Source organism: Felis catus, chromosome D4, assembly GCF_018350175.1.
Source record: "Felis catus isolate Fca126 chromosome D4, F.catus_Fca126_mat1.0, whole genome shotgun sequence".
NCBI classification, from domain to species: domain Eukaryota; kingdom Metazoa; phylum Chordata; class Mammalia; order Carnivora; family Felidae; genus Felis; species Felis catus.
This window is the reverse complement of record NC_058380.1, coordinates 45,752,180-45,779,638: the sequence shown is the minus strand read 5'-3', so window position 1 is coordinate 45,779,638 and position 27,459 is coordinate 45,752,180. Positions and strand designations below refer to the sequence as shown.

Sequence of the window (27,459 nt, the reverse complement as noted above, 5' to 3'; positions counted from 1 at the left end):
TTTAATACTTTCTAAGAAAATAACCTATAAAAATCAGTAAGATAAGGGGCACCTGGGTGGTGCAGTCGGTTAAGCGTCCAACTTCAGCCAGGTCACGATCTCGCGGTCCGTGAGTTCGAGCCCCGCGTCGGGCTCTGGGCTGATGGCTCGGAGCCCGGAGCCTGTTTCCGATTCCGTGTCTCCCTCTCTCTCTGCCCCTCCCCCGTTCATGCTCTGTCTCTCTCTGTCCCAAAAATAAATAAACGTTGAAAAAAAAATTTAAAAAGAAATGTTTAATGTACTTGGAGTTTATCCTTTTTTCATCTTTTCTGTAAAAAAAAAAAATCAGCTCCACTCATTTCAAAGCTACTGAAGTTTTCTTTATAAGCAAGGAATTCCGGATGTAATTAGTAGTATTTGAATAGCATCAGTCAGCTATTTTATGATTGCCAAGAGAGAGGTCAACTGCAGAAAATTATAAAGTGAAAGGATGAGAGGTGGGGTGTGTGAGGCTGCAGGCAGGGGATATAGGGGGAGCAGTTAGGCAACATTTAGCTAATTACAAAGCAACAGAGTCAAATGTAACAGAAGGCAGAAACCTGTTTTCAACAAGGCAAAGAGAAAAGCTTGTGCTTTTAGAAGGCAAACAGGGCAATACCATCTCAGCCTGTCAGAATTAGCGCCAAAAGAGTCATACATCAATACTAGGTAAAAAAATAAAGGAGGGATGCCTGGCTGGCTCAGTTGGTAGAGTACGCAACTCTTAATCTCTGGGTTGTGAGTTCAAGCCCCAGGCTGGGTGTGAAGCCTACTTAAAAAATAAACATAAATTTAAAAAATAATAATAATAAAGGAACTATAGCAGAATTATCCCTAAAAGGTCAAAATGCAAAAGGATGGACAAATTTTACCTCAAAAAAAACTAAACGGCCCTGCCTTTGTAAAACTGTAATAGACTGAGAAAATGAAATCGATGCAAGCAAATGCCAGTTCAATTACATTTATTATATAGAGAGCCTATAACTTGGTATGAAAAAACAAAGCAACTCCAATAGGTATCATCACAAGGGTAAAAGACATGAACATTCAAACACAGGAAACACAGCTACTCAAAAGAAACCACACAAATATTTAACCTTATTAATAAAGAAATGATTGGGATGCCATTTCTTGCTTATTCAATGCACAAAGTTTACATCAATTTCTACTTTCTCTATTTTCTAAGTGTACTCAATGTGCTACTTTTAGTAATAAAAAATTAGTCATTTAAAAAAACATAGAAAGTATGAAATTTTCTGCCAATGCAGAAATCATAAAAAGCATTAAAATGAATCAACACTTGTATGGGCAGTAAGGTTCAGATCCCTGGAAGCCAATTCCTCTTGTCTTGGTTCCTGAGTTTTATTATGGGATTGTCAATAAAAAGATTGTTCCTGGTTTATACTATGACAACTTCCCAAGTGTAGGGATATACATATTCATATGTATGTCAAAGTACATATGTAAATTTTTTCTTCGGGTAGGCAATTATTCTAGGAAAGTACCTCTCCAGAATCACTCACTACATAAAGAGGACTCCTTTTGCTGAAAAAGTCTCACTAGGATCTCCCCATGTGATTCGCAACCAGGAGGGATGCCCTTGGTATTTTAAAGGCTTAACATCGACTTTAGTACTGCCTGAAAGACAGCAGAGTCCTAAGCTTTCTGTAGCTGGCTTCTTAGGGAATCTGAAGTTGGTCCTGTTCTTTAGACATAGCCAAAAGGACATTATTCTGATTCGACACAGAACTGACTGTATCTCTCCTGCTCAAATCACAGCCTTGAGGCAGATCACACAAAGCTGGAGCAACCACCCCAAATCAAATGATCATGTTAGAATGACTAAGTTGGGAAACCGAACTTAAAATCCTGTAGTTTTGTTCAGCATATTCCTTTCTCAGCTGTCTTCATGTAAGTTTTACCGAATAAAAAGGTAGAAAATAGCACAGCTTACATTTACTCAGCTAAACCAATTCTCGGAAACCTGAACTTTGCTAAATAACCTGTATAAAAGCAACTCCACAGAATTCACAAGCAGAAGAAGTAAAAGAAGTTTCACCTGAAGTGACAATTTAGTCAAATGACAAATTTGGTGGTCAATTTAATATGTTGTAGCCCTTATCTGTCTCAATTTAGTATGACTCTTATTCTCTTATTCAGTACAGACACTTATTCTCTGGTACTGAATTCCCATTTGAATATACATAGCTGCTAGGTAGAACAAAAAATTAATTTAAAAACAATTTCCCTACAGATGAAATATCAATTTAAAAATTAGATGTGCCTATGTGTGGACATACGAACGTATATACACATGTATGTATGCGTGTGTGTGAGCACACGAGCTTATATTTTCTCTCTCCCTTTCCCTCTCTGAGAGAAATACAAAACCCTGACTTAGGGCTTTACTGTTTATTTCTAAGAAACTTCACATACTCTGAATGCACTCACATGATCTGGTGAATTGGCAACGATGTCAAAAACTATATGAAAAAAGGGACGTAGGTAATAGTATTTGGCGACCTTTTATTTTAGGTTAGAGCAGGCAGCCTCCCTTTGATGTTTCGAAGTCAAAGATGAAAACTCTCCACTTTGAAGCATAATGAACACAGTTACACATTTACTACGATCACCTACAATTTGACTTACACAACGCCACAAAGACATCTAAAACAGTTCGCTACCTATCTTCTTACATCTGTTAAAACAGCTGGCTATGTTGAATACATTTTCAGAATACATTTGTTAACCATATGATAAACACACTAAGCCAAACAATACAAATAACATCAGTTACCACTTATCTAATTAACTGTACCAATCGCTGTAAGAAGATAACAACTGAAGGGGAAGTGTGCGATCATCCATGATGCGCTGTAAAGGTATTACATGTTAGTCCTAAGAATGATCTGAAGGTGCTGAAAGAGGTGATTCTCTAGAAGGTGACCCAGGGTTTTCCTCAGGTGGAAAAACTGTGAGAGTACAAGCTCGAATGCCACCAAGAGACTCTGGAAGGTCAAAAACTTTATGCCACTCATCCTTCTCTGGGTCATATTTCTGGACAATTTCTACCATACAACGATTATTCCAAGAATATCCACCTACAACATAGATTTTATTTTCAAAGACGGCAACTCCAACATCACTTTGACCTCTTAACATAGCAGCAATTGGAGTCCACTGGTCCAGGGTTGGTGAATAGTATTCACAGCTTAGAACATCATCATAATCGCTTGTTCCTCTGAAGTGATTGCCACCAATGACATAGAGCTTGTCTCCAACTGTACACATGCAGTGCAGACCTCTGACTGTAGTCATTGGAGCCTTCTGTGCCCATTTGTCTGTATCTGGGTCAAAACACATAAGCTCATTTTGGAAAGTGTCATGAGTAATTCCTCCTGAAATATACATTAAGCCTCCATACACTGTTCCGGCATGGCCATAGTGCGGTTCACTCATCTTTGCAACATAGCTCCACTCGTTCATCCTTGGGTTGTAACATTCTACTGTGGCCAGCTCACCAGCTGCACTGCGCCCACCAACAGCATATAAATGTCCCTTGAGAGCACTCAAGTGGAAGAATGTGCGCTTTTCGTTTAAAGATGCAACCTGCATCCATTTGTTATACCGAGGATCAAATCTGAAAACTGTATCGACAGCAGTCTTTCCTTTCGTGTCATAATTACTTTGACCACCGACTACATAAAGAAAGTTTCCAATGACAGCAATACCATGCTGGTAACGAGGAGCATCCATGGGGGCTAAAGATCTCCATTCTTGTGCCCTTTCGTCATACATCCGCAGTTCTTTACTGACAACCAGCTGCTGCCTCAAAACTCCTCCTAATGTGACCAAGTGCGTCGAGTCAGATCGAATGGCAGTTCTATCTGACTGCATCACTGGCTGCATGTATGGCATCATTTGGTAATTGCTAGCTTCTAAAAGCAAATTCACACAGGTATTGTCTGTTCTCATGAAATCTACTGTCTGCACGTAATTGATGAGATCCTGTGGTGTCATCAATGGAAATCGAATATTCTTCATTAATTTTGCAGCATAATCCATCCGAGGGTCTTCCAACCTTAGCCAGCGACAGGCAGCCTTGAAGAGCTCAAGTTCAGTACAGTGCTTAAGACTATTACTGGAAAGCACAAAGGCAAGCCGTTCAAAAGGGAGTTTTAGAAACTCTCCAGTACTCAATAATGCAGGAAAATTCTTCAGGATGAAATTATTGACATACTTATCCACTTCTATGAGATTGTAGGTGTTAGCAATTCGTCCAACTTCAACGCAGTTATCTAAAGAGACTCCCGAAATAAGAAATACTTTACAGAAGTCCAAAACAGGTAAGATTTGTAAAAAGCTGGCAGCTTCAAGCGTGTCCTGAAGATTGTCCATATTAAGAGAAAGTTTTGCAGTATAAATAAAATCAATTATTTTCTTCAGACCAACCTTGTTCACCCCATGAAGCTTAATGCACATTAGATCTTGTTCTTTCATTCCCCCCGTGAACATAGCCTTGAAATAATCGCTGGCAGACGCCATCATAGCTCTGTGAACGGGGAAGATTTCATCTCCATCACCCGGTACCAGTGTCACATCGCAAAGCAATCCTTCTATTCTAAGCTGATCAAAGCCTTGCAATACCACCGAACTGTGAGTATTGCTGGTAAAAAAACGTGTGGTTCCTGCCTTGCAAGGCTGCAAATGGGCGGAGACGCCCATTTCGCCGTTACCAAGAGACACTTTCATGTGTGAAAGCCTTCCTTTTGCACAGATCTGTGCCGGAGAAAGAAGTTATAATCTGAAAGCTTTCAAGGAAACGAGGCCGTCCAAAGAGCCGGGGAGCTCGCTTTCCTTATCAAGGGCAAGCAGTCCCTGCGGCACCCCTCAGATCACACCAGTCAGTCATCCACTGAAAACTGTCCGATAGCAGGACCACAAAGGGCTGTGGACCTCAAATCTGACTGTCACGCAGATGATTCATCACCAGAAGGCTGTTAAGTGACCCGGTTCACCTGGTCCGTCCGGCCTGCGCTGCCGCTCCTCCAGCAGTTCCGCTCCGGGCCAAGGGGGAGGCGCCGCCACGTACTGCGGCTCGCTTGGCGGCGAGGCCGGCCACCTCAGCGAGCGGCCCGCGGCGCCCTCCGCTGTCACCAGAGCGTCGCGGCGGCTACGGAGAGCTGTGTTAGGACGAGGGCCTGGAACGAGGGCCTGGCTTGAGCCCGGGCCTGGAACAAGGGCCTAGCCCCGGACGCCGAGCCGCTCCTTCCGGAAAGGCCTCGTCCCAGGATCCCCAGGGCTAGGAGCGGCCGCGGTAGCTACTGCGGCTGCGCAGCCGTCCGACCTCGTCAGTGGGCGGACGTATGGGGGATGGGGAGGAAGGACGGGGGAGACGCAAAGGGCGGGGGTTGGGGAGGAGGAGGGGTGTGGTGTGGCCGCGAGCCGGGCCTCTCTGGGTCGCTGCGTGGGTGGGATTCAATGGGCCGGAACGGGTGACCGAATGTTACGCCGCGCGTGTGGTATAAACGTGTCGCGGCCTCCGAGCTCTCCTCCTCAATTCGTACTTTTTCTTTAAGATTTGTACTTCCTGGCTTCTGCCTTTGGAATAACAATGAAATGCGGCTTTTGTATGAATTGAAAAGAAATGGGGCAGTAGAGGGGGCGGAGGAGGAAGATGCTTAACACTGTGCCTCAAGAAAGCACGTTAGCTGTGATTTCTATCCGGCACAACATAATAACACCTCAATTATAACTTGGGTTCATATTTTCAAATTACTAATCACTTGAAACATACATCGTGTGTCTCTGAGTAACCAAACTGTAACCCCGCTATGTGAATAACGTAGCCTAAATTTTGTCCTCAGAATGCAATTCCATCATCAGTAATTGTTTCCCGCTCACACATCTTTACGTGGCTATACAACTTTCCAATGAATATACATACTATAGTTTCCTTTGCCCATTATTTGTTCCTGAATATATATAACTTCTTGTACTTCATTCTTTTATAGTCTCTAATAAACTTATAAAATCTAGGCACAAAACTTTCCCCCGTTTTTGGATAAATCCTAAGGATGGGACTCAAGACATATAAAAATGTTCCCAAAATGTGGTCACCAGCAATGTTTGTGCGTTTCCCCTCTATTCTTCCCTTTATGAATATTTTTATTAGCTTGAATTTCTTTCGTAGTAAACTTAAATTTCGGCATATGAATAAATGTACATTGTGACACAATTTCTTCCAACACTTTCCACAGTCTGAAGGGATTCATGTCTTTTAAATCTGTCTAGTTTCTTTATGCATGTGCAAACTAGTAAGAATATAACATTTTATTATACTCTATTTTCATGTAAAAGATAGCAACCTATAGTCACTGTTCTGCACCTACTTTTTTTTCACTTGGAGATCTTCCCATATTTGTAAGTAGAGAACTTTATATTGTTTCCCTATAAATGGCTGTATCATAAATTATTTAACCAATCCCCTACTGATGGACAGTTAGCTGGTTCCAATCGTTTTCTTTTGTTTCAGTAGATGGCAGCAAGTTCCAGAAGGTTCAGACTGCCAGTGGCCTCCACCAGATGCTCCAGCATATCTTAAACATGTTCAGCATAAGAGGTTGGTTGGATTGCGACTGACCTGAAAATATTCTTTACTGGATTTCATCAGCATTGGGAAGTCTTGGAAACCTGTTTGGTGCAGGAGTTGGCGATAGAAAGACTCCCCTGAGCAATGAAGACTCCATACTGGCTGTGAAGAAGGACTTCCAAGGAATCAGTCTCTATCTGAAAAAGGAAGAATAGAGCTACTATTTTGACAGTTGTCAGAGCAAGAAATGCTGAGATCTCTTATCAAGTTTGCAAGAATGATTAGGAGCTAAGGAAACAGACCTATGCTCTTTTATTTGTTTGTTTGTTTGTTTGTTTGTTTATTTATTTAAAGAGGAGAGAGCTAGTAGGGTAGAGGGGCAGAGGGAGAGGGAAAGAATCTTTAAGCAGGCTCCACACACAGCGCAGAACCCAATGTGGGGCTCGATTCCATGACCCTGGGATCATGACCTGAGCTGAAATCAAGAGTGGGCCTCTTAACCAACTGTGCCATCCAGGTGCCCCAGACCTGTGCTCTTAATAAAACAATTAGTATGGAGGTGCTTGGGTGGCTCAATTGGATAAGCGTCAAGACTCTTGATTTCAGCTTAGGTCATGATCTCAAGGTTCATGAGATCAATCCCTGTGTCCGGTTGTCTGCTGACAGCACAGAGCCTGCTTGGGATTCTCTCTTTCTCTCTGCCCCTCCCCAGATCTCACATGCCCTCCCCCCACCTCAAAATACATAAATGAACATTTAGTAAAAACAATTACTATGGACAGATACACTTCATCATACTCCCACATGTTTAGTCATTTTGAAAGATTTCATCATGAAATAAATCAAATGTGTCACATTTATTGATAGTATTAAGCAACTATAAAGTCAAAACACCCAGTTCATAGGAGGCACCAGCCCATCATAAATGACTTTATTCATGTATTTACCTATTTTATTATATTTATTGTTTTCAATATTTTTGCTTGTATGCTGTTATGCTCACCTGTACATTATACTAGTTATACAGTGGTCACCTTTATATTTTTAAATTATTCTCTTTGTTCTGTTTAAAGTTTTACTTTCAAATCTTTTTGTATTGGTTTATTTTTAATAAATAAATACCAAGACTGTTTTTGTAGCTTAATTAAAGGTACAGTTCATCCATTCATTTCATCCAAACTACACGTAATACTTAAGTCTCTAAATCATAGGTGCTATGCCTGCCTTCAAGATAAAAAGCTGAATAAAGAAAACCAAGTGCCATCCCTCTTGGAACTTTTCCTTTTTGTTGGAAGGAAACATGAAAGTCTTAAGCAATCAGTTAATTAATTTCAACTACATTATAGACTAACACAGAAAGCAAAAGAAAAGTAGCATCTATCACCAGAAACTGGAGGATGCAAAAAATACTGAGCCCTGATATGTGTTGCACAGTTCTAGAATTTGCAGAGTGCTATGGCTAGAAATGTTAACTTGGGAGCTGAAGTATACCTGGTCCCTAAATGCTAAGGAATGAATGAGGTCTTTTAGACATAGAAAATAGAAAGCCTACCACAAATTGAACCGTAGGGACCTTCACAATTTCACGGGGGAAAAGAATAAGGAGCCTGAGAACGACACTGGAATGGAGGCAGCACAATAGGAGGACAAGCAGGAGACAAGGGTGATGAGAGGTGTTTAAGGCAAGAGATATGTCAAAAGGTGATGTCTTGTCTTCAGGGAAAGTGAGGTTTGGCAGAATTCGTGCCCCAGAATCCAGATCAGAGTGTATTGACTGAGAGTAAATAAGATAAGAGGTATTGGAGACAGAGTGGATAGAAACTTTTCTTGAGAAGGTTTATCTGTGAAGGAAAGAAGAGAAATAGGGAAGGACCTGAAAGGAAAAAAAAATTGGGATAATATAAAGATAAATTAAAAATTTTTCAAAATCAGGTGCAACCTTTTTACAAACATTTTGGGGGACAGAGTTCCAGGAATGGGTGTAGTGGCACCAAGCGTATAAAATCAATATTTTATTTCTTTTAAATAATTGCTTATTTAATAGGCTAAAATGTCAGGCATCACTGTTCAATCATGTTTACGTACTCGTGGGCTAGAATGTTCTTTCATTTGCTTTGTTTGCTAGTTTTAGTTCTTTATTTGGGTTTCATTTTACAACATTAACTAGTTTTGTACTGTCCTGATGAATTTTGTTTTTATATATCCTTACTTCTGAAAAGCGGGTATAAACCTCATGCAGATTGTGGCTACAGTCCTATGATGTACCTCTTTGTCAGTTTCATATTTACAAATAACAGCCCATTTTCTTTATATTTTCTCTAAGTGCCGGTGTGTTGAATGTGTAGAACACCAGTACTCTCTGTCCTCATTCCTCCATAGATCTTATGAATTATCAGTTCCCATTTATGTTTTAAATACTTCACATTTCTTTCTTCTTCTTTTTTTTTTTTTTGAAGTCTATTTATTTTGGGAGAGACCACACGTGTGCACAAGTGGGGGAGGGTCAGAGAAGAGAGAGAGGCAGAGAGGGAGGGAAGAGAGAGAATCCCAAGCAGGCTCTGCCCCATCCTTGTGGAGCCCGATGCGAGGCGAACTCAGGAACCTCGAGATCATGACCTGAGCTGAAATCAAGGGTCAGATGCTCAACCAACTGAGCCACCCAGGTGCCCCCCTTCACATTTTTTTCTATATTCCATTAGAATTTTATTTTTATCTATGATTTGAGATGAGCATCTAAATCAATTTGTGTCTAGAGTGCCAGGCATTTATCCCAGTACCATTTACTGGAAAGCTCTCTTCTTCTGTATTAACATCTAATTCTAAACTTAATTACTACTGATAATATGACCATATCTGGGATTGTTTTCTTCATTGTTCTGGCCACCTGAGTTCCCTGACTGTCACCATGTTTACATGTGTTGTAACTGTATTATAATCCAATTCCTTGTCTGGTAAAGCTAGATATGTAAAAATGTTTCCTGTTCTATTCTTCGATATTTTTGCTTGGTTATCTTTCCTGATTAACTTCTGAATTGTTCTACAGAGGTCAGCATGGGCCTTATAAAAATCATGAAATTTTATAATGTTACCATAACCATCCTGCAGTGAATATAAAATTCTGAGAAACTTCCTTCACCAGATGGGCAAATGAAGCTGTATTAGAGAATTTCTCTTTCACAAAAATCTAAGGTAGGGAACAAAGAATAGATTAAAGCATCAGAAAGTACAAATGTAACCACTAAAAAGAGAAGCCCAAGGAAAAAGAGAAAGAATAATTTTTCAAGTAAAAAAAAATCGATTAAAAAACCAGAAATCCAACGTAAAGAATCACCCATAACTCACTAGGGGAGATTCAACTTGCAGATTCTATGCAGGGTTCTGCATGGAACACCCCTTCTGCTCAGAAACGACTCAGCTTCCCAAGTTGTGGTTTTCTCAAATGGAAAATGGAGTAAAAAATATTTGTAGAGCTGACATAAGTACATTTAAAGGCTCTTAGCCACCCCTTCCTTGGGGTTAGCACTTCATAAGTGGTAGCTATTTTCTTCATTTTCTCCATTACGTGTCTTTTCCTATAAACTGGTTTGAGGGGCGCCTGGGTGGCGCAGTCGGTTAAGCGTCCGACTTCAGCCAGGTCACGATCTCGTGGTCCGTGAGTTCGAGCCCCGCATCGGGCTCTGGGCTGATGGCTCAGAGCCTGGAGCCTGTTTCTGATTCTGTGTCTCCCTCTCTCTCTCTGCCCCTCCCCCGTTCATGCTCTGTCTCTCTCTGTCCCAAAAATAAATAAACGTTGAAAAAAAAAATTAAAAAAAAAAAAGAAAAAAAAATAAACTGGTTTGAAACTATGCCATCTCGCTCTTGATAGCTGACAAGTCAGCTGAGTTCTAGCAATAAACCTGAAGAAAATAAGCGGGCATCGCATCAAAGACGTGTTTGATTTCTGTGCAGTCAGCACAGTCAGCGTCTTACATCAGTATCTGAAATTGGGAGGAGGCTCCTAGCCCAGGATGGGGAAGATGTACCTGATTCTTTTGCTGATTCCAGCACCTGATACCTCTCCCTCTTTTTCTGGATCTATTATTCCCTTACTTCCATTTTCACACAAGTTTCCTTCTTCATTCAGCTCGTCAATTACCAGGGCGCCCTCCTCCTGCGCTCCCTTTCCTCACACTGCCCTTTCAGTACAGCAGCTCCCTGTTCTGTTGTGGTTTCTGGCTGAAACGTTTCCCAGATGAACACAAAGAAATAGTTGAATGATATTTCCAGATTTTGTAAAATAACATATGTAAGAGAAGTCTTCCTTTTTTATGTCGAATACGTTTGAAGAATGAGGGCAGCCAGCCCATGTAGTTCAAAGGAAACAGAAAGCACCATGCAGTCACTGTGTGGGCTAATAAAGCTCTGGCAGGAAGAGCCCGCGATGGCCAAGTACGACAGGGCCAGACACCAAGTCTGTGGAGGGCAGGCTTTTCTGGTCTGTGTAGATGTGCCTCTTTGGGGGAATTTTCCTCTGGAACTGGTAAGAGGCTCTTTCCTAGCAGAATTTGATCCTCATATTAGGAATAAGCCTCATGCCATAGCTTTCATTACAGAAGAGGAGTCTTCACCTTTAAGCAGGGCCTGGCACTTTTGGGCCTGAGGCAGCTATAGTGAGAGCAAGAGGGTGCAAAATGTTTCCTTTCTCCAACCTGGTGCGCGAACTCAGGGCCCCCGATTAATGACCCGCTCCTCGTACTGTCTGACGCTAGGAGGTGGGTACGGCCTGAAAACCTGAGGGTAAAAACTGCAAAGGTATTTTGAGGACAATCTCATATTTGATGGTGCATTAAATTTCTCAGTTCATACTAAATTCCCAGTTTCACAAATTCATTTTTTATACCAGATCTCTTGACTTTATAATTAGGAAAATCTATTCATCAAAACTTTGCATCAGGATTGCAACATCCCTTTCTAACTCTGACACAGTAGTAGAAGAGAGCAGTCCTGCTCCATGTTTGTCTGGAAACTTCCTAGTCACCCCTGGTGAAAAGCCCAGCTAATTATCACATCTTCACTGAACCCTGAAGACTAATCCCTTGGCAGAGTTCTTAACTCACAACGCTGAATGCCTACGGTTGCTGCATGGCTGTTTTTACGACACTAATTACCCTGTATTCCTCTTTTGTTGTGTCCTGTTCCTGGAAGATGAGAGCCCCTTGAAGGAGAGGACTTTACTTGTTTCATCTCAGAGTGGGTATTGACGAATGACTCTCATGACTGTTACCTGCTGTTCACTATGACAGCACCTAATTAAAACGCACTGAAACCTTCTGTTTGTCCTTGCGTTAAATCTGTTTCTTGGTAGATTCCCCAAGCGAAAAGTATGTTGCTATGAGTGAAACACAGAACCTTGTGATTAAGATAAAACACCTAGTAGGGTGCCCGGGTGGCTCAGTTGGTTGAGTGTCCAACTCTTGGTTTCGGCTCAGGTCGTGAACTCCTGCTTCATGAGTTCAAGCCCCGCCTCGGGCTCTGGGCTGGCAGCGCAGAGCCTGCTTGGGATTCTTTCTCTCCCTCTCTCTGCCCCTCCTCTGCTCACACTCTCCCTCTCAAAAAACAAAAAACAAAGATAAAACACCTAGAATGCATGCATTCAGTGACTGAAGAATATACCAAGACCAAATAACAGTTAAGGAAAATAGGTTTCAAATCACACTGGCTGCATCAGATGACTGGGTTATCTTTGTTGATGTGAATAAATAATATCTAAACCCTCCCTGGAGGGAGTATGGATGACTGGTCAGAGAGCTCATTTATCACACTATTCTCACATCGAACATGTTAATCTGCGAAAGTAGAGAAACCAAGGAGAGTCTAGACAAGGATGGCCTTCTCAGTAAAGGGCTGTGTAGCACCCTGAGCTGTCCCCATTCTGCTCCCGGATGCACTCTGAACCTCCCATCTCCTGCAGGGACCTGTACAAGTTCCTTTTTGAGGCTACTTTTCTGGAGCAGTTACAGCCACCAAGGAAGCAGGCATTCTTTCCCATGTGGGACCTGGGGAAGACTGTTCTGTTATCTTTGGGATCCACTGGGACGTTACTCTGATCTCTTTATCTCTGACCCCTCCCTACCCACTGGACCATTTTACCTGTCACTTTCCATTTTATCACCACCACCAAGGGGTGCCTTTCTTCCACCAAATCCATTTATCACTGGATCCCATAATATTCAAGGATCATTCTGACCCCACCACTTGCCTTTTACTTTCGACACAGAGCATGCAAAGCTACCAGAACCTACTCTCCACCATGTCTTTCAACACTACCCCCTCACTTGACCTACACTTCCCACATCCATTTTCCCCTCTTCAGTTACCTGTGTTTCAAGGACAAACTCTACGCCAAGGTTGCAGAGTCCCTGGGAAGAACCCCCCAAGCAGGTCAGAGAGAAGAGATTATCACAAGAAATTCAGTCCCTAAACTGGATAGCTCTTTCCCTATACCTTCACCTATGGCAAAGGAAGGCCACATGGCCATGTGAGGGGGCCCCTCTAAGACTTCTCATAGGTTTGTAGAATCAGGCCCCCAGCCTCCATCAGCCTTACCGGGACCTATGGAAAACATGGTAAACAGTATTCAGAAATGGTTGTCTGCATAGACCAGAACAGTCCACGAGAAGAGAAACTCCACATAGTCTTCTGCCCTATATATTACGTTACTGTACACACACACACACACACACACACACACACACACACATATGAAATCTCGCCATTTGCAACAACATAGATGGAACTAGAGTATATTATGCTAAGCAAAATAAGTCAGAGAAAGACAAATATATGATTTCACTCATATGTGGAATTTAAAAAACTTAACAGATGATCATAGGGGAAAGGAAGGAAAAATAAGATAAAAACAAGAGGGAGGCAAACCGTAAGAGACTCTTAAATACAGGGAACAAACAGAATTGATGCGGGTGGGGTAAATGGGTGATGGGCATTAAGGAGGGCACTTGTTGGGATGCGCACAAGGGGGGAGCCTCCTGGGTTCTCTTCCTGAGGCCAAGACTACACCGTATGTTAACTTGAGGGGAAAAAAAGCTGAATCTTGACATATATGTATGTGTATAGAATATGGATCTACAAAGATATATGTCAAATTATTTATAGTGTTTTATACAGGGAGTTTGGTGGCAGTCTTCCACTATTTACATACTGTTAAACATTTTTTATAATGAAAACATGTTTCATAATTAAAGAAAAGCTGAGCAGTTTAAATGCACTGGATGTGAGAGTGGGTCACCTAACACCATTTAAAGGAATCTTGTGATGAAAAAATATATATATATACGACCACGCAAACAAGGCTGACTGAGGAGCTGAATAAGTAAAAAGAATGTGATGGGAAAAGAATATTCTACCATCCAATCACTGCCTCCTTACCACTTGCAGCAATTAGCTCTTCAGTCTCTAGAAGATATTTGTTCTTCTTGATTGTACAAAAAATGGAAAAACTACCCTTTTACTTTATTATTCCTTCTTATAAAAGTTTTTTTCTCTTCCTTTTGCTTCTTTTGGATGGTCATACTCAAATTTTCATCCTGGTCCACAAGTTGCAAAAAGGCACAACAGGACTGTGCTGGGCAAAGTACACTTGGGGAACAGTGGCCCTATGATGTTTATTAGAAGCAATTTGTGGATGTGATAGTTGTCTCTGATTGAGGGCATCACAGTTACAGATGGGATCACTGAATTGGGCATCATTGAAATAGTGGGAATGGGAAAGATGTGGATATTGGGAAGTCAAGGGTGGAATGGAGTAGCCACATTATCTGTTTTCACAGCCCTTCTAGAACTGCCCTTCAGCTATGACATCAGGATCTGGAAGCTATATTGCTGTTGCCAATCAGATAGCTATTCTTAAAAAATTTGACTCAATGGGTGTCTGGGTGGCTCATTTGGTTGAGTGTCCAACTCTTGATTTTGGCTTAGGTCATGGCCCCAGCATCATGGGATTAGGCTCCATGCTGAGTGTGGACCCTACTTAAGATTCTCTCTCTCTCTCTCTCTCTCTCTCTCTCTCTCTCTCTCTCTCCCCCCCCCCACCTCTCTCCCCTGCTCACCTAATTAAAAAAAAAAGCATTCTCTAATTAAAAAAAAAATGACTCAAGAAAGCCAGAACCTTAGACTTAGGAGCTAAGTCACATTAATGACAATGTTCTGAGGTTGTTAGAGTTTATGTAGTTCCTACCTCTTCTCAAGTTTTACTGTTTAAACTTTACTTGGATTCTATGAAATATCATTATATTCCTGTAATTACCCTGCATATTGATACAGATTGTCACATTGTCCCAGGGGCATATTATGTGTATTTTTTGAGGACAAATCATGATGTCCCTTTAATAATAAAAATATAATTTAAAAATGTTTCATCATAGGGACTCCTCGGTGGCTAAGTTGTTTAAGTATCCGACTTTGACTCAGGTCATGATCTCACAGTATATGGGTTCAAGTCCCGCATTGGGCTCTGTGTGGACGGTTCAGAGCCTGGAGACTGCTTCCGATTCTGTGTCTCCCTCTCTCTCTGCCCCTCCCCCGCTTGTGCTGTCAAAAATAAACATTAAAAAAATATTTTATCATAGATTCTTATCCATCTTAAAATCTCTATTACAAACATACACTTTATAATATGCACAGTATTTTATAACTATAATATATATATTATAAATAAAAATAAACATTGGAGGTGTGTGCTCAACATTTTTTCTGAGGGGTAGAAGGTGAAACATCGAATACCTGTATCTCCATAACCCTGTGTACCCCACCTTAAAGACATGGTGGACATTCTCTGGGATTCCACATATGTGTGCAAAGTTGACAGCTTTGTTTTGGTCACAGGAATCGCACAAGATTTATATACACACTTTTCTGGACATGTTAAGCATACCCAGAAGAGCTAGATTGTGTGAGATTGTACGCCCACAGCACCGAGTAAATGTCACAATCCCTTCTCCCAAGGTGGTTGTGGGCTCTCAGGACAGATCAAGGGCCCATAAGTCACCCCTTCTAGAGCCTGAGTTCATAGAGAGTCCCTGCCCTGCACCCCTGGGCCTTGCTCTCCACCATCCACCAATTCTCATCTTCCTACATTATCTGCCTGGGTACCTGGCAAATCTCCTATCACTAACTAGCACAAGGGCAGTCAAGATCTAGCGCTCCCTCCAGGAAGCTGGGGTCAAGTATCATCCAAATATTCAGGACAGAGATGAGGCCAGTTTAGGACTGCACACAAGTTTAGCACGAACCCCTTGCAAAGGTGTTGAGCTGGCCCCAGTGGAGAGCAGGGACTGTAACTCCTACACCCCACCTGTGGAACTCAGAATTGCTGTAGTGAAGCCTTGAGTTCAGAGGGTGAGGGGGAAACATCTAGGACCATGAATGTATGGTGGGGCACAGTTTCCACCTGCCCCCAAGATCCCATTCCCTTCCGGATGACAGCTGCAGAAGTGGGCACTGTGACTCATTTCTCAGCCTCGGTGAAAGCATACTGCTGACCTCCCACCCCCACGGGACGTGCCCTGGGGCCAGTAGGGGACGCAGAACTTGGGGCTCTGTTCTGGTAAAGTGCTGCTGGTGGTGGTGGTCTGTCGGGAAGCGTGGACCACGGGCGTGCTGGGGTTGTTAAAGCAGGACGTGTTCTCCACTTTTCCCTCCTGATGGGGAGGTAGCTGCAGGCAGGGCAGCTGATAAAATTGGCTCAGCAAAGCCGGGAGGGAAAGGAGAAAACACTGTTTACAGGTTCGGGAAAGAAACGGACACATGTCTTCCAGTAACACGCATGTCACTCTCTAAGCCACTGGAAAGGAACTGGATGCAAAAGTAGGGACATGAACAGTGAGCCATGACACGGGTCACCCCCTCTCCTGCCCACCAGGCAGCCCAGCAACGAAGGGGGTCAGTACTGCAAACTAGGTGCTGAGATGGATGTGCTCAGGCCTGAGATGACAACAGGTGCTACTCAGAGGTGGGCATTGTCCGCAAGACCCATCTGTTTTGAAACAAACTTTGAACTCAAAAGTCAATTCTCCCTGCCATTTGGTCCCCCTGAGGCGTTGCCCGGCTCAACAACACCAAAGCAGGGCAAATGGGTCGCCCGGTCATCAGTGACAGGAACGTTCACACTGCAGACGCACAGCACCTGTAGCGAAGTGAGGAGAGCGTGAGGAAGGGTCAAGGGTTGAGTGGGTGAAAAGGAGGGACACAGACGGGTGGGAAGGAAGGAGAAGGTCTCTATCACCACGAATCAGGCCACTCCCATTCCTTGCTCTTCTCCCCCAGTACCTGACTCAGGCTCCACCTGCTGGTGGCTGCCTAGAACACCGACGAGGTGACCTGAACTTGGTGCCATCTCGGCAGGTGTGTGCACATGTTTTCTTGTGCGTGGAGCAGGTGGTGTAGAGGGGGAGGGTGTCTTTGAGCACAAAAGCAATGCCTGCCAGACCCCTTTATGGGCAAGTCCTTTCTTACAGCCATTCTTGATGACACTGTGCAGGATCGTGTGCTCAGTGCGAATAATTGGTGATCGTTGCATGCTTGGTAGAGTCATGGGGTATCTTCTTCAGGACCTACACCGCACCTGAACCACAGGCAGGTTCTGCAATTGGTGACAAGGATGCGGGTGTTCTGGGCTCACCTGGGACCACAATTCAGCCCGCTGAAGCCAACGTGGCCAAACATTCCAAAGGTCTCTCCACAGCCATCCACATGGTCGGGGTCAATGCCGCTACAGGGCCGAGTGGAGTCACTGCTGAAAAAAGAAGAGCCACCAAAAAGTGGAGTCACCAAGGAGGAGGAGTCCCCATGAAATGATAGAAGAGCGACTGGAGCCACCCTCTGTGCCATTTCCACCTGGAGGAGAGAAGAGGGTGGGGTCAATGTAGCTCATCCCGGCTCTCCTCCAGTCTCTTCACCTGCCTTGGCTCCCTCATCCAGGCCTAGAGAAGCAGCCTTTATCTCCTCCAGGCAGGTGCACACTTACACGGCAACTGAAGCCTGGGAAGATTCACGTCTGCTTTTCGTTACATAATTAAAATGGCGAACATTAATTTTTAAAATTGCTTCTCCTAACGTGGATTTCAGACAGGATGAGTAACCACATCGGTAGAAAACCCAGGGCTAGAGAGCTCCGGGAGGGGGTGACCCTCAGGAGTGACCCTTCTTATGCTCCCAAGGGCAAACACTAATCCAAGGAGAGGTAGTGGCTTCACGTGCTGAAGGACTGGCCGTGGGTCCCATAACAAGCCGCTTCTGACTCACAGCTCTTTGCTTTTCACTGGGGGCTGCTCTACGTTGTGAAGTACTAGAATCATCCAGTCTAGAATCCCACTCTCTGACCTCTGCCTTCGCTTTTTCCAGATTGCCCTTCATAGGCCCATTAGTCAGGAAACGACAGTCTGCTGGCTCTTACAGGTGTCCATCAGCAAAGACCTCTGGTCTTTGTTCTCTCTTCATCCACGGTAGATGTTATAGGCTGAGCTGTGTCCACCAGCGGCCCCGCGAAATTCACATATTTAGGTACCAACCCCCCAGTATCTCAGAATGGAACTGCGCTTGGAGAGAACGTCTTTAAAGAGGTGATTAAGCTAAAATGAAGCCCTCAGGGTGGACATTAACCCAATATGACCGGCGTCCTTATAAGAAGGTGTAGAGACACAGAAAAGGTCAAGTGAGGACACGGCGAGAAGGGAGCTGTCTACAAGCCAAGGAGAGAGGCCTCAGAGGAAACCTAATCTGCCCACACCTTGAGCTTGGACTTCTAGTCTCCAGAACTGCAAGATAACAAATTTCTGCTGTTTAAGCCCCCCAGTCCATGGTAGTACTTGCTACGGAGGCCCTGGCCAACGAATAGACTTCACGGACCATGACTGAAGCAACATTCTAAACACCCTCACCTCCTTCTTGATTCATCATTCCTATCAGGCAAAAGACCAAACCCTCTGCGTCTCCCCGCACCTGATCTGGCTGAGACTCGCTAGATAAGATCACCCAGGCAAGTATATTGTGCCACCACAGTCCTACAGTCTCCAGCTAAGGGACATCTCCACTACTACCTGGAGTTCGGACTTCCATTCATCCCACCTGTTTGGCTAAGTTCCTTCTCAGTGCATTTAAGAGACACGAGTGAACAAGACTGACATTGCTCCCTGCTCCTGGGACCTGGTATCACTGTTCCATGGTCAAGTCTCCTGTCCTTAACTATTTCCAACGTTCTCCACTTTGACAAACTTCTATTTCCCCAACCTCAACGCATGCATCACATGCCACAGGAAGCAGAAGCCACCAGAAGAGAATTTCTCTTCGCCAAACTAAAAAAAAAAAAAAAATTGTACCCCACGCCTCCTCTCCTCCTTTCCTGTTATAGTGAAAAAGGTTTCTCAAGGTGAATCCGTTGAACTTTCCAGCTGGGAAAGTTGCCTTTCTTTCCCCAGGCATACTCCTTTAGTCTATGTTATGACTTTTGGCTCAGTTGTTTATTATCGCCTTGCACAACCAGGACTCGCTGCTCGATCACCAGCATTAAGTGCTTAGCATTTAGCTGGTACTCAAGAACCAATGTGTTTTTTGGATCCGCTTGTATAAGCGTATACCAAAGGCATCACTGTATAGCTTCTATATAACATGGAGTTCTGCAGAACAATCCTGGCAATCTTTCTATGGCGGTTCACACAGATGGACCTAATTTTGTATTTCGGGTGCGACATAGTTCGACTATTGGACAATTCCACGGTTGTTGTTAAGCTTAATGAACAGGGGAGTCCCGCTTCCCAAATGGGAACCTCTCGTGCCCAGGAGCCCTGGGCACGAGAGGTTCCCTAGTGAAGCAGCAAAGCCCAGCCTACGTTGTTACAGCAGAGCACATATGAAGCTCTTTCTGGAGAACCCGAACCTCAGCAAGATGTCTGGCAAATTACAGCTACTCTGTGAAACGCGTAAGTAGCTGACATAAATAATCTCTTCCGGCATCTTCGCTTAGTTTCAGGCCACCTGTGGTGACAATCTTTAAGGTACAGGTAAAACAATGGTAAAAAGACAAAGACAACTTGTAAGAAAAAATATATATATATTTATATGTAAATATAAAATGAGAGAGATGGGAAAGGGGATGTTCTCTGATTTTCAGACATAATTTTCAGCCAAGGAAAATCACAACGCTTCACATCAAAAACTCTTTCCAGTGTGGCCATTCGGTTTGGGTGAGTTAGGAACTTGCCTCACACACAACCTGAAAGGGGGTGTCAAATGACTTAGTAATGAAGAAATGTTTCAAGGCAACATTCTTAACAACAAAAGTTAATGACAAAAAATCCCTGATGAACAAAATATCAAAATTTTAAATAAAGACAAGATCTGGCCTTGAATTACAAAAGCCTGAGAGTTGTACAAGTTGGGTGAAGGGGGCAGCCAAGTTCGATTTTGACAAATTCCATTTGGTCTCCCCATTTTTTTGTCCAAGAAACTCAAGTTCATTTACTTGCTAAATTTCCCGAACACTATTCACATGACACTGCCAGAAAGGAGTATGACTTGCTTACTTACCTCTGATGGTGAAGTGTATGTCTCAATGCATAGAGAAGCACTTGATGAAAATTTTGATTTAGTCAAAATGGAGACCGAGCCTAAAAATGTGCCAACAAGACAGTTATCACTGTTTTCAGCCGAAGAAAAGATTATCAAAATAATGGCCTGCCATAAAATCGTATTTTCAAACTGTGGGAAAAGAACATCACCTGGAACGTGGAAATGAGTTAGGGAAAGATGGAGAAAAGAATTAATGTAAATTAAACATGTGTATGCTATTTCTCCAAATACCGTTTCAGTACTAACGTTAAATTCTCTCAGACTGCAACTCTCTCAAATGAAGATAAATTGAGCAAAATAGTTAGTTCTGAAAATGATTCATGAGTTTGCTTTCACCGAAGCCCAGGAAATGATAAATTCTGGGTTTGGCATACATAAAATATTAAACGTTAAAATAATCCGAGTTTTAATACACCTACTGGTCAATATTTTTCCAACAGTTTAACGTTGCAGGAAAAAGTAACCTTTACATTTCAATAAAATCATACATATTGATTCGTGTCCAGACTGTAGATGCCTACTGCCTTTCCCTGACCTCCCGTCCTTCTCCCCCAGAAACAATCCTGGATCTGCAAACATACCCCACGAAGTGCAATTTCAGTCCTGCCCCGCATCCCGAGGAAATGAGCCCTTTGTAAACCGCTCTGGCTGAAACACTGCTCGACAAAGGAGAGGATCCACGCAGGGGCCGACCATGAACATGAAAGGCTCGGTGCGAAGTGCGGCTCAGCTCCCCCTCGGCGGTCAGGCCCGACTAGGGAGGGGTCTGCTCGCTGTCCTCGCGGCCCCACCCTGTCCCGGATTCCGGCGGCGCCTCTCCCGGGAGGGGCTCCCGCTGCCTGCGAAGCTGCGGCTTCCGCGGGACCTGGCGTTTGACGCCCTGGCAGGTTCCGCTGGTGGGAGATGCCGGTTGGGTCGTTACGTTGAGTTCGAGCGCCCACTTCTGGCCGTTGGGGCGTAGCGAGGGGGCCTGGGGCGCGCTGTTTAAGAGCTGGCAACCTGCGGTTTCACTGTGGTCCAGGTGAAGCTGAGAAATTCTCCACTCCTGGTCTCTGCAGACGGCAATGGTGATGGTCAGCGGTAGCTAGGTCTGTTCCTTTGGTTCGCGATGATTTTGGAGCCAAAGCCTGGAACATAAGGACACCTGCATTCTTTTCAGGCATCTGAAAAGCAATGCCTATAAATTAGGTTGGAATGCCAGAATCCAATTCAAGTTTCCTGAGGAAAGTAGAGATATCATCAAAATCCAGAAGGCATAAGATCTCTGTTTCTGCTATCAGATTCTCCAGCATATCTTCAGTCGGCTCAGTATGGAGACACAGCTAGTTTAGAGGAAGATCCTCCTGGAGAAATCTACCCTTTAGCCTTAACCACCAAACCAGGAACTCATGGAGGAAAGGCTGAATATAGAAATCCTTCAGCCCTGTCCTATGGGGATATTGCTGTCCAGAGATTCTTCCAGGGCATCATTCCCCATCTGAAGGACTAGGAAGTTGTCAGAAAGAAAACTGAAGTGCACTCTTCCCTTAGTTAATAATCCCTGTAGGAAACAATCAGGACACGATGTTATACTCAACCGATTTTAATCAATTATGTCACTGTTTGCCAGGCTGGAAAAAGCAGTTGACAGTTCTTTCCAGGTGCTTACTGAAAAGGCAAAGAGAAAAATGGAGACTGAGTACTCCAATAATAACCAGAAATTTGTTTCTCAATCTGATATTCTACATCTTACAAATACAGAGAAAATATTTTTGTAATCCATTAAATGGTGGTGGTTGTTCTTTTTAAAAAAATACTCTTGGGGCGCCTGGGTGGCGCAGTCGGTTAAGCGTCCGACTTCAGCTAGGTCACGATCTCGCGGTCCGTGAGTTCGAGCCCCGCGTCAGGCTCTGGGCTGATGGCTCGGAGCCTGGAGCCTGGAGGCTGTTTCCGATTCTGTGCCTCCCTCTCTCTCTGCCCCTCCCCTGTTCATGCTCTGTCTCTCTCTGTCCCCAAAATAAATAAAAAACGTTGAAAAAAAATTAAAAAAAATACTCTTCAAAAATCTTTTATAACCTCCCTTGAACCATAATTCACATTGTGTCTTTTGGTCATTTTTATATTATTCTCTCAAATCAACGATATATATTATGTGTTGGTTTTATTCTTTCTGTTTTTACGATCAGCACGATTATTCTCTTAACGTATATTGTTTTGAGATCCTCCAATGGTAGCCACTGGGCTAGATGCCAAGGACTCATGACTTGATAAGGTATTTTCTTGCCCCACAGCTACCTTGCACACTCCCGAGGAGCTATTCTAGAGGAAAGGGATAGATCTTCAAAGGTGCTTCTATGAGTGGCGGCTAGGAGCCGGGAGGTAGCCATGCTTACTTAGCCTGTAGACAGGGCACATTAGCAGACAAAAAGAGTGGACCGGGTGCAATGCTGAAGTTATTAAACAACATAATTATGAAACACCATAATTTTGGAAGTCCGTAATGGAATAGAGCTCACTATCCTGGGCTTGGAGGTGAATGAATGGAGATGAGAGGTACAAGGTCCATAGGCGAAAGTTAGTTAATTACATGTGTCCCCCAGTGGTGCAGACTTTCCGTCCACAGGGGCTTCTGGTCAACCTGAGAGGGGACTGGGGATGGCAGGGCTCGGCGCCCAGGTGCTCACGGATGGGCTGTGAGAGATCACCATGCAGCAGCAGCTGGAAGTAGCCAAGATTTTCCAGCGTCAGGAGCCAGAATGTGAACATGGCCACACCTCCACCCTCCCTGCCAGCCGATTCCTGCCCTGCATTGCTCAAGGACCTCAGGCATCCGGTCGCACAGAGCAACACACTAAATACAGGGAACCCTGCCCTCACATCTACACCCAAAGAATCCAAGAGTGGAGTTATCAACTAAGTAGAATGCTCAAGCAAGGCCAATAACCACTGTTCCTGCAGAGGGGGCTCCTTAGCACAATGCGGGTTCTGGATGCTAGTTTTTTTGGGAGCAGGTTCGCGACTCCTCCCTTCTCTCCTTAGAGCTCCTCACATGCCCATTAGTGAAAGCAAAATCAGGAGGCTGGTCTAGCTAAGCTGAGTACGGTCCTTTCACCCGGAAGAACAGCATACGAGTGGTTCTTGTTTGAGCCTTTGGCAGAAGCAGCCACCTTCAGGCCCTTGTATCCTTGAGTGCTGGTCTGCAGTCTTCCCTCTGCCATGGCCCCCAGCCCCCAGTTCTCTTGCATCGAATTTTCCCGACTTACACTTTGCTTTTCTGTCAGCGCAAAGGTCACTTCCCCTTTTCATTTTCATGACATTCAGACCTATGTTTGTTGTCTTTATGCCCGCACAACTGTCGAGTTTTGCTTTCTAGGAAGGTTGAAATGAGAAACAAAAACCTCTCGAGTCTTGAACATTAGAGAGAAAAACCGTGCAGCCCATTTCCTTGCTTTCACTTCCCTTTGTGTTAACCTCAGGGTGACGTAGAACATACATACTGGAGAAGCAGGAAGACAAACCTCGCCCATAGGCCAGTGCCTGAAAAGAAAGGTATAACATTTTTACATGAAAAATCACAAATGGGTAAGGAGAAGAAGGCTATTTCTCCCTGACTTACTAGTCTATCCCTCACCCGCCCCCCTGCACTCTCAGCATGAGAGAGTTGACCAAAAAGGAAACGCCATAGAATCCTGCAGACTGAACGAACAACGGAAGTTCACTATTTCCTGTAATATTAGCTTCTACCAGGAGATGTCACCATGGAGCGCAACACGTTTTTGGTGATTTCAGTAAGAGACTGAACCATAAAAGCTGCAGTGGCAACATCCAAAGCATGTGCTTACTAAAAGGTGAAATTGTTGGCAGAAAGAGTAAGGGAGCCCCAGATAAAGAAAGACAAGATACAGCTTTCAGGACACAAGAGAAATCGTTTCAGGCCCCAGCGATTTTTCCGATTTTCCGTGAACTCGGCCCCACTGGTTCTGCTTCCCCAAGCACCCTTCCAGGGAGGTGTCAGAATGGCAAAGGAATGGGAAAACCTCAGTAGTTAACCCACTTTAAGGGAACAAAGGAAGTGCGAAATAGTCTCTACCCGGCGTGGGAATAAGGAAATAACCGTATCAGAAGACCTAAATCCGGGATACAACTCCTAGCGCGGTCTCAAAAGTAAGCAAGACCCTGTTTTTCTCGTCCGCCATAAGGAGTCCAAGACCCCATCCAGTTTATACTGGTTCTCTGAGCTTGCCTGTAGTCCCTTCCCTAGTCTGACCTTCACCTCTGCTTCATTATAATGTTAAAGTGCCCATCCCACCTTCCCAGGAGGAGCACGAGCTTCATTAATGTAACACGGGATGCCTGCATAGGTAGGTTTTCTAAGTCACCCCCCCCTTTACACGTGATGACAAAGCTCCCCTAAACATTCATCATAAACCTAAAATGAAAGCACCCGCTCACCTCTGCTGGGGAGTCACGGCTTTGGAAGTGTTTCTCCTTACTTGATGCAAATACAGTTTCCTGTGTGTGACACCCCCACCTGATGTAATCTAGCTGGAACTCACCAAGGAGCGGACTCACCTTAGTTGGGTTACAAAATGATTACAACTGGGTCACTCCCCTACTTACCTAGACAAAACAAACTTTTGCCTTCAGCCTCTGAGAGGGCTGTTGACCCTTTTGATACCTGGTCAGGAAAGGAAGGGGTCGCCCCTGAGAATTGGGTCCCTCACAAAAATGCTCCAGGGACAAGGACAAGGATCTAGGGGCATTAACTGTTTTTGCTAACAGAGAAACCAGCGCCCCCACAGCAGGGGAATTCTAATGTCCTTGGGACAAGGTGAGCCTGCCCTCAGGGAGTGAGTCCAGGACAGGTTGGGTTGAGGTCACTCAGTCCCTCCAGAGGAAAACTGTTGCTAGAAGTGATAACTACCTTGTCCGTAAAGCGTTGCTGGGAAAATAAGATCATCTTGGAATTACAATCATCATAGCACAAGCACCTTAAAAGAACCAGGCTTCCTGCTGGGGGTACTGGGACAGCCTCAGAACTATAGGCCCCTGGTAAAACAAACAAACAAACAAACAAACAAACAAACAAACTGTGGAGGAAAATATATATGTTAGTCCTGACTTTGTGGTCCCAGTGAAGCATAGCCTCAACCCTGACTGAGGTTCCAGAAGGAAGAGAAACATCCGAGAAGCTCATTCATTAATAACCATCAACCTCTGCTGTGATCCAAATGGGAAATAAAACGTAGTCCTTGGTTCTAAGGAGCTTAATTGCCAAAGATGGTCTGGTGAATCCCTAAACAAATATAGAAACCCTAAGGACTGAAGGAGCTAGCCTTCCTGTGTAGAGAGTAAGGAAGATAAAAAGGAGCTAAAATTTTGTTCCTAGACAGTTAAAACAATAAAAGTGAGTGAGTGTGTCTCTGTGTGTTTACATACCTACTCACTTCAGTCTTTAGGGCAAAGATGATTCTCATTTGATAAGAATCCATTGGGATGGACACATGGGAAGTCTCCTGGGAAAATAAACTTCCGTTGTACAATTATTCACTTAGAATGATGACATCTTCTTAGACAACATGGAGAATGCATAAATGAAAACAAAAGAGGGAAGTAAAAGTGCAGAGGATGTTCAGAAAATGAAATTGTCCGCGTTCCCTATTTAAGAGCCATGCTTCGAGTTGGTCCTCAGAGAACCTCGGCCCTGAGGTCCCCCAGCCAGCCGCCCAGTTCAGCCCGGCCACAGCCCCCTCGGCTTCCCCATGGCTCTCCTGCGCCCTCTGCTGACCGCCCTGGCGCTGCTCACCTGTCGCCCTGGAGGCTCTCTGGGCTGTGCCCTGCCTGGGAGCCACGCGCAGGTTAGCAGGGACAACTTGGTGCTCCTGGGCCAGATGCGGAGACTGTCCCCTTTCTTGTGCCTGCGGGCCAGAAAAGACTTCCGCTTCCCCCGGGAGATGCTGGAGGGCGGCCAGCTCCGGGAGGCCCAGGCCGCCGCCGCTGTCCTGCGGGAGCTGCTCCAGCAGACCTTCAACCTGTTGCACACAGAGCGCTCCTCGGCGGCCTGGAGCCCCGCGCCGCTGCACGGACTCCGCTCTGGCCTCCACCGGCAGCTGGAAGCCCTGGACGCCTGCTTGCTGCAGGCCACGGGCGAGGGAGAGCGCGCCCCGGGGATGCACGGCCCTGCCCTGGCCATCAAGAGGTACTTCCAGGACATCCGCGTCTACCTGGAGGACGAGGGATACAGTGACTGCGCCTGGGAAATTGTCAGGCTGGAAATCATGAGAGCCTTGTCCTCCTCGGCGACCTTGCAAGACAGCTTGGCCATCAAGGATGGAGACCTGGGGTCACCTTGAAGTGATTCTCACTGCCTGACGTGCCACATCACCCCTGCACTATGTCTGCTCACCTCAAGAGACTCTCACTGCAGCCTTCATTACAGAATTTATTGGCTTTAATTCCACAAATATTTTATGAGTAGTATTAAGCAAGAATATGTTTAAAAAAAAAATCCGGCTTCAGGATCATCAGTCCTTAAGAGATGATTGCCCTGATGTTATTTATTGTTTATTATTTATTTATTTATTCATTCTTGTGACTAATTTATATTTATATTTCCCTATAAAGGTTTTTGTCTTTACATTGTGTTAAAATTTATAAAACGTATTCACCTTTTCATTTTATTAACTATGCATTTTGTCTTAATAAATTCTTATCAAAGACAACTTGTTGAGTCTCTTTATTCTTAAAACCTAAGTCCAGGGTGCCTGGGTGATTCAGTCAGTTGGGTGCCCAACTTTCACTTGGGTCGTGATCTCACAGTTCATGAGTTTGAGCCCAGAGTCGGGTTACTGATAAAGGCCCTACTCACTTTTCCACCTTCCCCCGCTTGATGAGAGAGCCTCGCTCTCCCTCATCCCAAGCCTCACCATGGTGCCCTTCCCCTGGGTGCAAAACCTCTGTGACCCCAAACAGAGGGACAGTTCCAGAAGGCTTAGCTTTGGACAGATTTCCTTGACGCACAGCAGAGAAGGCTCTAGTAAGATGCTTATACTTTATCAGTGACCTCTCCTCTCTCCTGACAGTATTTTCCTTCCCACGTAAAAAAAGTGAGCATCAGCCGTGCCTCATTTTCATCTTCTTCATCCCAGCCCTACAACCACCTGTAGGTATTATCTTGCTTCTGTCATTCTGTTCATACCCAGACTATTTGAAGTTCTCTGCGGCGTCTGTTCCCACTTCGCGGTCAGGTC

General features: G+C 44.4%; 2 protein-coding genes across 3 annotated transcripts; one reads left to right on the top strand and one right to left on the bottom strand.

Moving 5' to 3' along the window:
• Positions 1–963: 963 nt before the first annotated feature.
• KLHL9 (kelch like family member 9) lies at positions 964–21,099 on the bottom strand. Of its 2 annotated transcripts, XM_045042844.1 has the most exons (5): positions 20,812–21,099; positions 20,189–20,268; positions 17,286–17,399; positions 6,662–6,807; positions 964–5,619 (listed from the first exon to the last, which is right to left on the bottom strand). In XM_045042844.1, the coding sequence occupies exon 5, from the start codon at positions 4,768–4,770 to the stop codon at positions 2,917–2,919; it is 1,854 nt and encodes a 617-aa protein (XP_044898779.1). In that variant the 5' UTR covers positions 4,771–5,619; positions 6,662–6,807; positions 17,286–17,399; positions 20,189–20,268; positions 20,812–21,099; the 3' UTR covers positions 964–2,916. The 2 variants fall into 2 exon arrangements, with proteins under 2 accessions (XP_044898779.1, XP_044898780.1); XM_045042845.1 differs by having other exon boundaries at positions 964–6,807; positions 20,189–20,379.
• Positions 21,100–22,169: 1,070 nt separating this feature from the next.
• LOC105259601 (interferon omega-1-like) lies at positions 22,170–26,962 on the top strand. The gene has a single exon (XM_023242362.2). The coding sequence runs from the start codon at positions 25,972–25,974 to the stop codon at positions 26,560–26,562; it is 591 nt and encodes a 196-aa protein (XP_023098130.2). The 5' UTR covers positions 22,170–25,971; the 3' UTR covers positions 26,563–26,962.
• The last annotated feature ends 497 nt before the right edge of the window (positions 26,963–27,459 follow it).